Source organism: Elephas maximus, chromosome 3 (genome assembly GCF_024166365.1).
Source record: "Elephas maximus indicus isolate mEleMax1 chromosome 3, mEleMax1 primary haplotype, whole genome shotgun sequence".
Lineage (NCBI taxonomy): Eukaryota > Metazoa > Chordata > Mammalia > Proboscidea > Elephantidae > Elephas > Elephas maximus.
In genome coordinates this window covers 166,594,081-166,608,786 of record NC_064821.1, presented here as the reverse complement: position 1 = coordinate 166,608,786, position 14,706 = coordinate 166,594,081, and the positions used below count along the sequence as shown (strand labels likewise).

At 47.5% G+C, this 14,706-nt stretch overlaps 1 protein-coding gene across 3 annotated transcripts in view; it reads right to left on the bottom strand.

The window, feature by feature from the left end:
• Positions 1-1,134: 1,134 nt before the first annotated feature.
• Positions 1,135-14,706, bottom strand: part of SYT6 (synaptotagmin 6) — a 73,773-nt gene continuing 60,201 nt past the window's right edge. Inside the window, exons 4-7 of one of the 3 annotated variants that reach the window (XM_049875993.1) lie at positions 13,165-13,285; positions 8,288-8,459; positions 6,937-7,087; positions 1,135-1,206 (exon numbers count right to left, since the gene is read on the bottom strand). In XM_049875993.1, coding sequence (XP_049731950.1) covers positions 1,135-1,206; positions 6,937-7,087; positions 8,288-8,459; positions 13,165-13,285 — 516 coding nt within the window. Of the gene's footprint in view, positions 1,207-3,172; positions 3,236-6,936; positions 7,088-8,287; positions 8,460-13,164; positions 13,286-14,706 lie in introns of those variants that run through there. The other 2 variants (XM_049875995.1, XM_049875994.1) reach the window with 2 other exon arrangements.

Here is a 14,706-nt window from a genome sequence, read left to right as displayed (position 1 = left end):
TTTCCTAAACTGAATTTGACCTAAAGTAGAGATCTAAAGGAAAACCCTCACTACCACTGAAACAAACAACACCGAAGTACTTAAGTAATTTATAGAACTAAAGTTTAAGATGAATATTCCATAGTCTATTTGCAGAGTCAGTGGGGCTGAAATAGGTCTGGTTTCAATCAAGAAGATACTCTTCAGAGCAAGATGGCCCCAATGGTTACTTGGACTTCAAAATGACCCATTCAGAAAGAAACAGTTTATCTTGGTTTTTCTTTGATCTGTTTAGGCATTTTAAACAGGTGCTTGATACTTCATGGAATTATAAAGCTATGTATAATGCAGAAACCATTCTGGAACATATGTGCCTCTCTTTCTTTATAACAAAGATTACTTTTGAGAACAAAGATCCTGTTTTTCAAACAAATGTGATCATTAACTGCGGAGCATCAGAAAACATATGGCATGTTTAGTTTCTGCAGAATCATTCCTAAAGAAAGTGACTAAGTTCCCATGAGGAATCAATAGTTTCAATTCATGAGGAAAGCAAAGGAGGAAGGAGAGCAAGGAACCTGCACAACCAGATGAAGGTTCATAAACACCTCAGAATTCTAATTCAATATGGCACCAGGAGTCCACATCTCGGTTTATATCACACCAGCAAAGAGCTTCAAGGAGTCGTATTTAGCCTCATAAAGGCTCTTGGATTTGCACCATTTTTGCAGGACACTGAAAATGCAGCCATAGCTCCATCCCACTTCCTTCTTCTTCAGGGTTGGGAAGCTTGGTGGAGACAGAAAATTTCAGAAACTGGATCCACCTCCACGGAAAACACTATTTTACATTGTATTTTATAGAACCAACTATTGGGCTCTTGGCCCTTTATTTTCCCCCACTTTTTTCTCTTCTTTTCTTGACAGAAGATCCATACAAAGTGAAAACCACAAAGACATCACCTTGGGAGACAGAAAAGACTAAGACAGATCTGACCACACGACAAGTGTCTCAGCCTTAACCTACACAGGAGCAGGTAAAACTCTGGAGTGAGACACTCGCTGCCGATGCTACTGCACAACACTGTGTTTAGACTGTTGAACAAGTGCAAAAAGAACATCGCTGAGCCCCGTTTGTGTCGCTCGGCTGTGCCGCTCATGGTGTCGGAGGTGGTTTCGGAGATGGGCACGAGCTCTCGCTGTCGAAGCTGGCAGCTCGGCCCTGCCACTGCGGGGAGGAAAAAGACGTGGTCATTGATGGCCAAGGGGATTTCTACTGCAACTTCCAAAACTTATCTGGCCCATGCACTGAATTCACCTTTCCCAGCTTCTTTGTAAGCTTTCTTGTGTTTTGCTGTCAGCCATGCAAAAACATAAGGAAAACAGCTTTAGAATTTCCAGTTTGGAATACCTGATTTTTTTAAAAAAAGACCTACTGCAGAGATAAGTAAAGCTTTCTTCACTGTGTACAGCATGCGTGTGCATGTGTGTGTGTGTTAATGAGGCGCTACGACTGGACCATCTCTGACTGCTTCAGCCATTTTTCGCACTGAAAATCAGATTCTGTTAGCAGCAAAAGAGGCATTCTGCAGAGTGTGCCCTTCCTGCCAAGAACCCTCGATCATGAATTATTAGCAATTTGTCTGGGAGCTGTTAGTACAGCTAAAAACTTGATATTGTTTTAGCTCTGGACTCTCTTCTTCGGCCTTAATGCTTCCTATGGGCCTCTGCACCCCACTTGTGAAGAGGCAGGAGATGCGAGGAGGTGGCAGCCCCTTTCTCTCTCTGGCACCTCCAACCCCATTTTTCTCTCCTGATCTCCTGTCTCAGAGACTGCCTCCCCTGGCCCTCCTCTAACCCCTCTGTGAAAGTGGTGATGTAATGAGGCCTGGTGGAGTGAAGGAGGGGGCTGAGGATGGATGGATGGACTTGGCCTTGAGAAACACAACCCTTCTTTAAACTGAAAGCCAGTCATGGCTACACCACGTCTTCTGGGCAAGCGTCTGACCCAGTGAGTATTCTTGACCTGTCTGAGGTTGTATAACTTCAAAGTGAGTCAGTGTCCACTGCTCACCCCATCCTTTTCATTGGCTGAGACTTGTGCCCTCCCAGATACCAAAAGGACAGGGCACCAGAAAGGGAGGGAGAGATGAGGTGGGTGGTCAAGATGGCTTTCCTAAGCCTGAAGTGCAGCCCTTTCTGCTTCTCCTGTGCTTAGGGGTCTCCACTGTGGAGTGATGGGATTGAGAAGTTGCAACAATGTATCTGTGCATTAGGTGGGATGGGGAGGGTGTAGATTCCCCCTCAACACAGCCACATCTAGATGGTGCTGAGTCACCTAAGGAAAAGACCATTTGCCACCCAGCATTACCTGTGGAATAGGTGGGAAACCCACAAAGCCGAGTAGAGACCCAGACCTACTGAACTGGTTTGATCTCTCAGTTCTAAGGAGAGCTGCTGTTATCCTTCCCTGGGCTCTTCAGTACTCCTTGTATAGGCCATCTGAAGGTCAATCAGGTATCAATGACCACCATTATGTGACCTGACTAACCACTGGCCAGTTGCTGTCAAGTCGACTCCGACTCATGGTGACCCCGTGTGTTTCAGAGTATGACTGTTACCCATAGGGTTTTCAATGACTGATTTTTTGGAAATAGATCACCAGGCCTTTCTTCAAAGGCCCCTCTGGGTGGACTGAAACCTCCAGCCTTTCAGTTAGCAGCTGAGCATGTTAACCATTTGTACCACCCGGGGACTCCTTATGTGACCTAAACAAAACAAACAAAAAACAAAACAAAACTGACTCATAGCAACTCTGTGGGACAGAGTAGAACAGCCCTATATGGTTTCCAAGAAATGGCTGGACCTTTTGGTTAAGCAGCCATAGCTCTTAACCACTGCATCACTAGAGCTCTGAGCAATCTTGGCACGCTAAAGCTGGAGGCAGGCCTGGGAGATCATCCAGCTGAACTCTCTTCTTCTTGCAGATGAGAAAAGAAAAACAGAGAAAAGTCAAGACACTAGTCAGGGGCAGAGCCAGGACCTGAAACTAGATCTCCTAACTTTCCTTTCTGTGCTCTTTCCACTCCATTCTGCTGCTACCTCAGCCTGTGGCCACACTGGGGGAAGAAAGGGACACAGAATGTAAGAAGAAACCTAACCTCTTTGGGTCCACACCAGGTACTTACTCCTAACTCCGGGTGGCAGTCTCTCTGCTCGCAGCATCCACTTGAATGATATCACAACCGAGGGTTTCCCTGGTGAAATATTTTAGATAAATAAATGCCTGGTTGCTGAACCCACTGTGACTCCCGACTCAAGTGTTTTTTAACCAGAAGGTGACACAAGACGATTACTAACGCTTTCATTTAACAGATACTCATTTTAGGAGCTCTACTTTTTCTGTTACAACCTTTAATGTTGGTGCCACGTACATGGTAATTACTGGCTTGTCCCCTGGGCAAGCATGCCACTTACGCAGCCTGACTGATGAGCCAGGTCAGAGAAGAAAAAATGAAATGGCTTCACAGGTTATCTTTTTTTTTTTTTTCTTTATGGAACAACCTAAAAGGTAGTCATACGGAGCTTAATTGTTTACCCAGGCCGAATGAAGAGGGACCACTGGCTCCCCAGCTGGTCCCTGCCTTTTCCTATGAAGATAAATAAAGGAAGGAGATGGGGTTCATTATGGACAATGGGAAGATGAATGATTCCAGGAGGGTCGTTGTCACGGGGGCTCTGAAAGAGCAGAGAACTTGTCCCCAGCACGCAGAGGACTATTGTTCCAGGGTGGCTGTGTTCCAGTAAGGTTTTTTGTTGTTCTGAAATCAGTCACATTCCGACAGAGATCTGAAATCTCTAGAGAAAGTTGCTGGTCAACCTGGGCTCTGAGTGTGGCAATGCCAATGACACACAGAACTGGGCAAGAGTGCTGAGAGGGGAGGGGACTGAAGCTTCTGCCAGGAGAAGGGCACCCACTATGGCTTAATTAATTTTTATTCATGAAAACAACCCAAGCAAGGAAAAAAAAAGTCTTTTCAGTTCATTTGTTCCCCATAACCTTGTTTTAAACCCAAAACAAGCAAGCAAGTAGGGTGCCCTCTGTTCTCATTAATAAAAAAGAAATGATCACAGCACTTGAAACTCCTTTAAGAAGCCAAAACCCATCGCCGTGCAGCTGATTTTGACTCATAGCAACCCTACAGGACAGAGTAGAACTGCCCCATAGGATTTTTAAGGCTGTAACCGTTATGGAAGCAGACTGCCCCATCTTTCTCCCCCAGAGCAGCTGGTGGGTTTGAACTGCCAAACTTTTGGTTCACAGCCAAGAGCTTTAACTGCTGTGCCACCAGGGATCCTCCTCTAAGAAAGATGCAATATAAATACAGAGAGCTTTACAGATACGATGCTATTTATCTTCCGGGGAGCTGGAGAATAAGATTTCTATATTATACAAGTGAGAGAAACAAGTTCCAGGAGCAAGGCTCTTGCTCAACGTCCAGAACAGGGCTGAAAGGAAGGCAGATGTCGGCTCTAAAGGGGATGGATACATGCTCAAATACCATGCATCCCGTAAATACAAAGAGTACTGACTTAATATTAGCCTGACGGTATTTAAATGCATTTTTATGAAGCTACTTGAACTGTGGGCGCTAAAGGTGTAGGCAAAAATTTATACAAATTTGAGCTGATGAAATCCTAAGTTGCCAAGGCAAATGTCATTTTCAGCTTCTTGATACAGAGCAAAAAATGGTAGGGTAGTGAGTAGGGGTGGGATGGTCTCAGGAGCCTGGTGTAAGAGGTCAAGAAGCAAGTAAGCCCAGAGGACATGAAACAATTTATTCTCTTTTCATTTTTCATACACCGTTACTCTCTTTACTGTCTCATCAAATATTCATTTCCAAAGGCTCGATTCAACTTTTTCTTTCTTTCTTTTGTAGTCTGGACTAGTGAGTTGGAGTCCTCAAAGAAACAAGACTTAAAATCAATTATTTGACTTAATTAGGTTACATTCATGACGAAAGAAAGTGACTCTGGAGCCAAGTCTCAATATCTTCCTGTTACCCAGCGCCCCCACCCACGACTTCAGCTGCTGCTCTGGTGGTTATTTCCAGTTTGCCACGGACAGGCCCAGCCTGGCAACAGGGGTGGGTTTTTGCAGATTCCAGATCAGAAAGTCAGTCACAGCACAAGACGCTGGCTCATGGGCCCAGTTGTCATTTAGGTCAGAGATTTATAGAAAAGCAGAGATGGGAGGGGCCTTAGAGATCATCTCACCCACCCCTTCATTTTGCCAATGAGGAAACTGAAGACCAGAGTGGACCAGTGTGCCCCATGGCACACCAGCTTCTATTCCATGCCTGCGTTCCTAAACCATCCTGAAAGGTTTAGTATATTTATCCTACTCTTAAATATATCCAAAGGACTAAAAAAAAAAGAGGGGTGGGGGAAGAGGGGCACACTACACCCACCCTGGGTTGAATCTACCCTCTGGTCAATGAGGGGTCAGATGTTGGCTCCAGGTCATCTGAGTCCTGCCCAGTAGCTGCCTCCTATGTAGGTGGAGAATGGTACCTCATCCACACCCTGAAGAAAGGCGTTCTGGAAAAGAGACTTTCCTACATGTGGGCAGAGGCTCTCTTGAGGGAGCCAGCTGGAGATCTGAGATTGGTCTCGTGCATAAAACCCCACAGCTGTGGTAAAATCAAGGCAACCACAGGCAGAAACGTGAGGCTCAGGTTGAGGGGAACTTTGCATTTCTGCTTTACTCCTTGAGGCTGGCCACAAAGGTCGCAGTGTAAGACGGCTTTGCAAAGCACACGCACACCTAGGAGGTAGGTCAATTAGCCTGGCTCTCCCTAAGCTCCTCTCTGTCTCACAGGATTCCACATGTCCAATCCCCTCAGCTCTCAGCGTTTCCTGAGACACCTCACACTGCTGGGAACAGGTGGAATGGCCTTGTCCACCTGAGGAGGCAGGAGCTACAGGTCCTCTGGGTTTACCGCCCACTTTTTTGCACCACACAGTGAGGGGAGGGATGACTCTGCTTTTAAACTGAGGGGAAGGGATGATGCTTTATTTTTATTAGTAGATTTCCCAGTATTATACAGCTACCTAGGCTTCCTAGGCTTGAAGGCTGTTAAGACGAGTAAATAATCACCCGGATTTCTAGGTTGTAGACTGGGAAGGATGAGACTGAGGAAAATGGGGTCTAAGGCTTGCCTGGCCACTCACTCCCATTCTGACCATTTGAGAAAAAGCAGGCCTGGGGACCACTCAGGTGAGAAATCACAGGACCTGGAAATCGGTAGGGTTTGACAGAGGGTAGGGCAGACTGTAAATGTCATTTGAAGGGTTTTTTTTTTTTTGCAGTTGAGAGGGAAGTGACTGGCTCAAGGTTATACAGCAAGTCAGGTGGGGCCGGGATCACAGCCCAAGTCTCAGGACTCCCAAGTCAGTGCTCTTTCCATTATGTCTGTATAAGATCTGGCACCTTGAGGCCATGCTATCTTCCCCCCAACAGTGATCACCATCTAAGCTGACTGACTGATCCGAACCTCAGAGAACTTACTGCTAGACAGGGATAGAATTTCTTGCCAAGTTCTGATCTCACACCCTTGGAGCTTTCTCTTACAGGAGGAACTTGGCCCAGGGGTTTTGTGAAAGCATTCCGGGCCTGGCACAGTACAGCTGCTGAGAAGGCTTCCTCAAAGTTCTTACTTTCCATTAAGAACTCAGTTTGCTTTCAATAATGCCCAACACCAGGGGCTCTTTGCCAGGCAGCTTCCCACCTTCTTCCTCCGTCTTCTTCCTGGAGGTTACACATTGGGTGGGAAGCATATGGCCCCCATGTCCCCTCCCCATGAAAGACTGAGGGTCTCACTGAAGCTGATTGCCATTCTCCAGCCAACGCAGCCATGCAGCAAACATGCCAGAGGCTGAGCACCACCTCACCCACCTCTTTGAAGGATTTCTTTACCTCCACCAAGGAGTGCCAGTGTGCGATGGGCTTCCGTGGGTACGCCAGCATCTCATTCCAGTGGTCCCTGCCCAGGCCTTCAGCAGTGATCCCCACACGACAGACTCCTATGATCTCATTGTGGCCCACGCTGAGGGAGAAACAAAAGGCCTGGCATTGGTGACCAGACATGCTCTCAGAAAAGGGGCTCCTGGAGCCTGGGACTCTGCCCAGCAGGTCTAACTCAGGACTCTTAGCTCTGAAAAATGGTCAGCAGAGCCTCGGAGTACCAACGGCAGTGGAGCTTTGCCCAGACTCCTTGGGTGGACATTGAACACAGACAGATGAGCAAAAATGAACTTGTTTGGAATCTCTGGAAATGGTGGGTAGATAGCCTGATGTTGTGGGGCTGGGAGCATTTAAGTCTCTTCCCTTATTTGACTCAGCCAGCACATCACAGCCTGGCTTGAGCCATCAGCCTTTGGAAATAAATCAGCCTGTCTTGAGCACCACCGCTCCATACCCCCAGTGGCTGGGTTGTGATTTATTCACTTGGTAACAACATCAATCATCACTCAAGCATGTTCATCCAGCTCCTACTATGCCCGAGAACTTGTGCTAAAAATCCTGGATTGAGGCTTTACTGCATGGTTTCTTTCTCCTTTACCTAGAGTGACAACTAGAGAGAAGAAGCCATGGGGGCTGGAATAGTTGGAAAATATTCTTGAGCCAGCCTTGATGGAAGAGCAGGATTTGAATAAGTGGAAGAGAGGAAGTATATCTGAGGAAGGGAAGTCAAGTTGCGTGGATATGCTGGGTACAGATTATGGAAGAAGGCTTTGAGAGTCTGGGGGAAGCACCTGGACAACAGGAGCCAATGATGGTTCTTGAGAAGGGCAGAGCCAAGAAGAATGTGGTCTTTTGATATGCCCTTAGTATGTGGCTGGATTAAGGCAGGGAGTTACTGGAGGGAGGAGTCAGCTAGGGGGCTGCATAGCCATCCCAGAGTGAGAACAGCAGCAGCAGCAGAAACCAAGAGGATAGGGAGATATTTTAAAGGACAGATGATAGGACTCAGTGTCAGGTGGAGGGATGGGAATAGTCGGCAGTGAATCCATGGAGACTGGTAGGTGGAGCTGACGGAAATGGGTCAGGTGGGAAGTGAAGCTTAAGCCCTCTGGTTGGGGTCATCCATGCTCTTCCTCAAACTCCGGCGTCTTGGGTGGAGCCACACTTGAGGCCAATGTGCGCCTGAGCCCTGAACCACAAGGTCCAAGGTCAAGAAGCCCTGTGCTGTGTTGGAGTGGGAGTGAGGGGTGGCAAATCATGCCCCTCTGGGACCCGTACCTACCGATCATAATCCATAACTGAGATGAGCAGGCTGACTTGATCCATGTTCTCCGGGGGAATGTCAAAGATGATGGCCTCGTTGTAGATGGGATTGAGAGTGTTCTTCTTTATGGTTGTTTTCTTCTTCTTCAGCCTCCGCCCGTCACAAAGCAGGGATACTTTGACGTACGGATCTGGGCCAATGGGGGTGGTGGGAAGGGAAGGGAGCGTGTTAAACAGATGCCCTCGAACATCATTTGGAATAGAGGGACTGAAAGCCCTGGGCCTACTGCTGCTCTTTAGATGGTATCAGTGGGTTGTTAAAATAATTAAACCACCTTGTATTTATGTAGCACACCTATCTCTGAGGACACTTGGTGCTTAATAAACACAGAGTCTTTAGCAACCTCAGTATTCTTGGGAGAGTGCTTAATGGGCTTTCGCTAATGGGGAAGCTGGCCCCAAATCACACAGGGCACCTGCCCATGGGCATGCAGTTCACAGCCTTAAATCTTGTCCCCAAGCTGGCCAGTTGGCTCCAGAGGGTGGTGAATCTCAAAAAAGCTACTCTGTTTCTTTCACCTACTTTGAGTCTTTTTCTCTGGGAGTCTTGTTAACCAAAGGGTAAGTGGAGGGGTAGGTAAAAATAGAACTCAATGATGCCCAAGGAGTAGCAATGTGCCAGAGTAAAATGAATGGTGACACCACAATGCTGTTCATGTCCTCCCCACCTGACAACATGATTATGGGTCCCATTGTCCCAGAAAATTCATTTTCATTTGGCATCAGGAAGGGGAGTAGTGGCCCTGGCTCGATGCTTCCCTGAAAGCCATTTCCTGCTTCCTTCTGGGCAGTGGAGGAGGAAGGAGCTGTAGCCAGGAGGAGTGAGGCAGATCTCCTGAGATTCAGGGCACCTGGTTGACATTTTATTTCTCAGCGGGATCTTGGATGCTCTCAACCCAGACAGACACTCTAAGTAGGAGATGCCTCTTCATTCAACTCCCCTCTGCCTCCCATCCTTATTTGTCTTTTAGTTTTTTGAATGGCTATTTCATGGTCATCTTTCTACCCTGAAATTTTCTACTCATCCACATGAAGTGATACCTATTGTACCTCATAGCATGGGTGTCTGGATCACCATCATAATTGTTATTTATGCTGTGCAGTTGAAGAAATGGGAGGGCGACTCACAGGTAATAATAGCTTTTGAGACGCTGATGTTCTGAGGTGCCTTCTTGCCCAGAAGCCAAGGTTCATGTGATGCTGTCAAGAAGTGCAGACCAAAGCAGCACCCTCCCCCCCCGCCAGCTCTGCCATTCACAGGCTCTAGCCTGTTAACGGTTCTATTTCCTGGGCATCTGAACACCCACCAGCCCCTCACACTCCCCGCGTATCATTCAGGTGGGAGACGAAGTGCAAAGCTATGGTGGAAACTAAAGAGAATTGCGACACTGATCGGAAACTCCAAGCTTAAAGGCATTTCTGTAGACATCTAAATGAGCTGCCAACTAACCGGTGTGACAGGAGCAGCAGTGCCTTAACCATGGGGACACCTGAGTTTATGGGGGAACTGGGGAGACCATGAAGTGTTTAATCAACCGGCTGCCTCTACACATTTGAAAGGGCCCTTTCTTGGGAGGATTTTCAATAAAAAGACAATTTTGAATAAAAAGGGAAGATTTTTGAGAGCCGGGAGAGACAGGTTGCAGGGCATCGTTCAAGTCCAAGCAGACAGGTGGGAAGAATTAGCCCCAAAACCTGTCTTTAACATGGTGACTTCTAAACCCCTTAAGGGCATATGTTGCCTTGGAAAGTGTCTTCAGGCTTAAGATGGCTCAAGTGCTGTCTTGTTCCCTGCCACGCCTGTTTCCGTGCACTTTCACATCAGAGCAAATTTCCACGTCCCCAGGCTTGGAAAAAGATAGGCAGAGTCACCTGTGCCATGGGCCACTGGGCCCCTTCCTTCCCCCAACTCCATCTACCCCTGCAAGGCAGATCCAATTTGTAAAATTCAGTGGGTATGCATCATGCAGCCCTTGCCAGAAATAAACACCTCACCATCCTACAAGTGGCTAAGCAGACAGATGACTGTTCCCTATAGTTCTCTGGGGCAACAGTCTGTGGCATCTAGTAGAAGGTGGCCCCAGTTGACCTCTGAGGTCCTTCCCTCCCTAACAGACTATGATGCTCTATGCAACTGAGGAAGGGGACACAAAGACCAGCAGTGTATTTCAGCCTCATTGTCATGAAAGCCACCAAAATTCAGCCTCTGGTATGTATCAGGCACTGTGCTGAGATATACATACATTGTGTCATTTAAACTATATCAACTCTATGAGCTATTAATTATCATCATCTTCAATTTATAGATGGGGAAAGTGGGACATAGAGAGATCAAGAAACTTGCCTAAGATTTGAACCAGGTTTGTCTGACCCCAAAGCTCACCTTTTAATCCACTAGACTCAAGGCAGTGCACACCAGATGTGGCAGAGATGGGTGGGTTACTCACTCGTCACCTTTTTGTAGCATCTTGGTCCTTATTATTTCATATATTTTTACTGGTATGTTCCAGCAGATAGGCTTAGAAAATTGACTCAGGGCGAGTTTAGGTCAAGAAGAACATGAAGGTCCGTGTTTTTAGAAGTCAACAGCATACAAATCAAGAACAGACAATTAATAAACTCCGTTTGCTCTCCAGGTCCCTGTGTGGCACAAATGGTTTGCACTCGACTGCTAATCTAAAGGTTGGTGGTTAAAACCCATGCAGTGGAGCCACAGGAGAAAGGCCTGGTGACCTGCTTCTATAAAGATTACAGCCAAGAAAACCATGTGGAGCACTTCTACTCTGTTACACACGGCGTCATCATAAGTCAGAACCAACTTGATGGCAAAAGCTTTGATCTTAGTTTATTCACTCTTGTTCAGTCCAAGCCCAAACCCGTCTGGGCTGGAGATAACCTCAAACTCATTCTCAAAAACAGAAGATCCACTTAGAGAGGCCATGGCGTGTACACCCCACTGGATCACTCTCTGACCAGGTTTCTCATGCTACAAACTCATCATTCAGTCATTTAGTACTTATTTATTCAGTGTCCATTAATGGCCACTCACTGCTCCAGGAACTTGCTTACATCAGTGAACAACACAGAAAAAAATCCCTAATGAAAGGAAGCCCCCTGCATTTCCGGAACCAAGCTGAGATGTAACACCAGCTTCCAAACTCAGGTAGAAAAGAGGGGTTTAGAACTCGGCGTGGCAACAGCCCTCCTCCCAATCCCTCTGCCTTGGAGCAGCCCTGCCGATTACCTCCGTGACTTCGCCGTAAGCTCACTCTCTAGCACGCCAATTTAATTACATCAGGGAAGATAGTGTGGAGACTTGGGCAGCAAAATCCTACTTCCCTCAGCAGCCTTGAGAGTCCTCAGTGAATTTCCGTCCCTGGTACACACTTATTTTGATATTAAAATGCCATCTACCTTGGCTCTATTTTGGGGGGAGCAGACTTGGTGCTGCCTAAGAGCCTTTCTCTGGTCAGAAGAGGCTCTCTGAGCTCTTCACCGTGTGGGCTGTGCGTCAGGCAGCTCCAGGGAAAGAAGAAGCACCAGGGTGCCGCTATCTGGGGGAGCTTCTGGCTCGAAGAGGTGAGCGCTGCAGACAGACAATGGAGCCTCTGCTCCCAGGGGTTCAAAGCTGCCATAAGCACACAGCACTTCAGCGTCTCCCAGCCACCTTTCTCTGGATCCACAATTTTCAAGGCCTACGACCTTGTCTTCTTCCAAGTACACCAGGTAGTGCCTGGGCCCAGATGTTTTCAGCGGGACCATCACCTCTATATGGCAACTGTGGTTATACTAAGGAATTCCCCGGGAAACAAAGAAGAAAGAAAATGAAAAATCTTCCACAGATTCCCACCCGAGCTCAGAGGCCCCTCCTGAGCCGTTTTATATTAGCGATCTGAGTCACCCGCAGGGGCTCCTGGGGAGAGGGGAGTCTAAGGAAACAAACCCAGCCTCTCCCTGCCTTTGCTATTCTGAGTGCAGCCTAGGCTGTTCCATGTGCCTGTTCTTTGGGAGGTCTCACCCCAATTCACCTCTCAGGGCTGTTTGAGTCAACAGGGGGAGGAGGCTCCCAGGACTCAAAATACCTCTCTGTTATTTCCAAACTCAAATGTCTTCTCCTACAATCACTTGCAGAATCGTGGGGGGCAAGGATCAAACCTCTGATATCACGTCCAGCCTGCAGGTCCCACAGCTGCCCCCACACAAGCATTTCCTCTGTTGCTAGAATAGCACTCAATGTCTCCTTCTCTACCCAGCAGCTCTCCTGGTGCTGAGGCCCAGGCCGGGAGTCCTGCAGGAAAAACTCAAATAGAAATGCCCTTTGCTTTTCAGTGGGTTTGTTCCTATGACTCAGTACGCAGGGCTGCAGTAGGCCTGTGTGGACCCACAAACGTTTACACATTCAAACGCAGCATAACCCTTCTGAAAGTCCTGGGGCCTCATAGAGACTATGAAGATTTTCCTTACCTCTTTGCTCCTATGTATTTACTTTTCAGCCTCTCCCTGCTCTAAGAGAACAAATGATAATAATAGCTAATGTCTAAAAAAAAAGTCAGCACAATTCTAAGCACGTTACATGAATTAGCTTGTTTATCCTTGAAGTAACCCATGTAAGTGAGTTTTTATCATTCCCACTTTTCAGATTAGGACACCAAAGCCTTTAGACAACAAGGCAATGGCAGAGCTGGAATTCAAATGCAGGTAGTTTGCCTCCAGAGCTGGTGCTTCTATCCTAAGAATAGTGACAATTCTTTCCCCCTCTTTCTGAATACCCTTCCAGATCCCATTGTCCGGGCTTGTGGGAGGCCAGGTGGCAGGGAGGCTGGGTAAGGGAGGTACCTGAATAGCCTGTGATGTCCATCGCCTTGAGGTTCCGACACTTGATCACGGTGAGGGTGAGCCTGCCTGCTGTGGGCAAGTAGCAGAGGGAGAACATGATCTCTCCCAGATCCACACTTTCCTACAAAGAAGCAGACAAGAGGGCGGATGAGGGGCATGCAGGACCTGGGCCTTGCTCCCTGAGCAGCTGCTGTGGGGTGCTCCAGGCCCCCAGAGAAGGTTCTTTGAAACAGAGTACCATGTCTTCAAGACCCAAGGGTTTGGCTTCCATGCTGGGAGTAACTGGGTATAAAAGGCAATGATAGCAATGTTATGGATTGAATCATGTCCCCCCAAAATATGTGTTGTAAATCCTAACCTCTATGCCTGTAGTTATAATCTCCATCAGGAATGAGTTTTATGTTAATAACACAGGATTAGTACAGAGTGCGTCTTAAGTCAATCTCTTGCAAGAGATAAAAGGAGCAAGCAGAGATGGGGGAAGATAGATGCCAAGCCACATGGAGATTTCCCAGAAACCAGGAAACAGAGCTGAAAAACAAGGACCTTCCCCCAGAACCGACAGTGAGAGAAAGCCTTCCCCTAGAGCCAGTGCCCTGAATTCACACTTCTAGCTTTCTAAGTTTCGAGAAAATAAATTTCTATTTGTTAAAGTCACCCACTTGTGGAATTTCTGCTACAGCAGCACTAGATAACTAAGACAAGCAATATTGTCTTTTCAGGAGAATTTTTCTCCAACAATGTTGTTGTTAATTGCCATTGAGTTGGCCCCAACTCACGGTGAGCCTATGGACAACGGAAAGAAATGCTGCTCTGTCAGTCCTGCACCATCCCCATGATGGCTTGTGGGTCCGCAGGGTTTTCATTGGCTGGTTTCTCCCTAGTCCATCTTACTCTGGAAGCTCTGCTGAAATCTGCTTCCACATCAGCAACATGTAAGCCTCCACTGATGGAAGGGTGGTGGCTATGCTTTAGGAGAATTTACTGGGAATTGAACCTGAGTCTCCTATATGGGAAGCAAGAATTCTACCACTGAACCACCACTGTCCTGGCCTCCAACAATATTCCCTCGCAGTTTTGATCAGATTCTGGTCCTAACTCTTGCAATTCTGCTTTGGCCTGGCTTGCCCTACATGCACCCCTTGGCTGTAGCCTCCAGCCCACCAGCTGCTTTGTGACCCATTTCTGTTCTCCTCCAGGTCACCCTTCTCATCACTGACCCCTTTCACATCCCTACCCTGTTCCTGCACGCGGATCATGACCAAGTCCTATCTAAGATACACGCTTCAGCCACCAGGTGTGCCCTCTTGCAGCAGATCTGCAGCCCTTTTCTGCTTCTGCCCCTCAACTCAGTCATTTTTCTGTCAGTCCCTCTGTCTTGGAACTTCCTTGCCTCTACCAAAACACACCTAACACTCCAACTTCCTGTCCTCAGGGCGGAAGCACAAGGAATCTGGTACCCTGGTCAGGACATGCTGCCACCCAAGGGGGCATACAATTCCATCCCATGTTTGAAGCCAGGCCTTGGATCTGTGTTGTCTT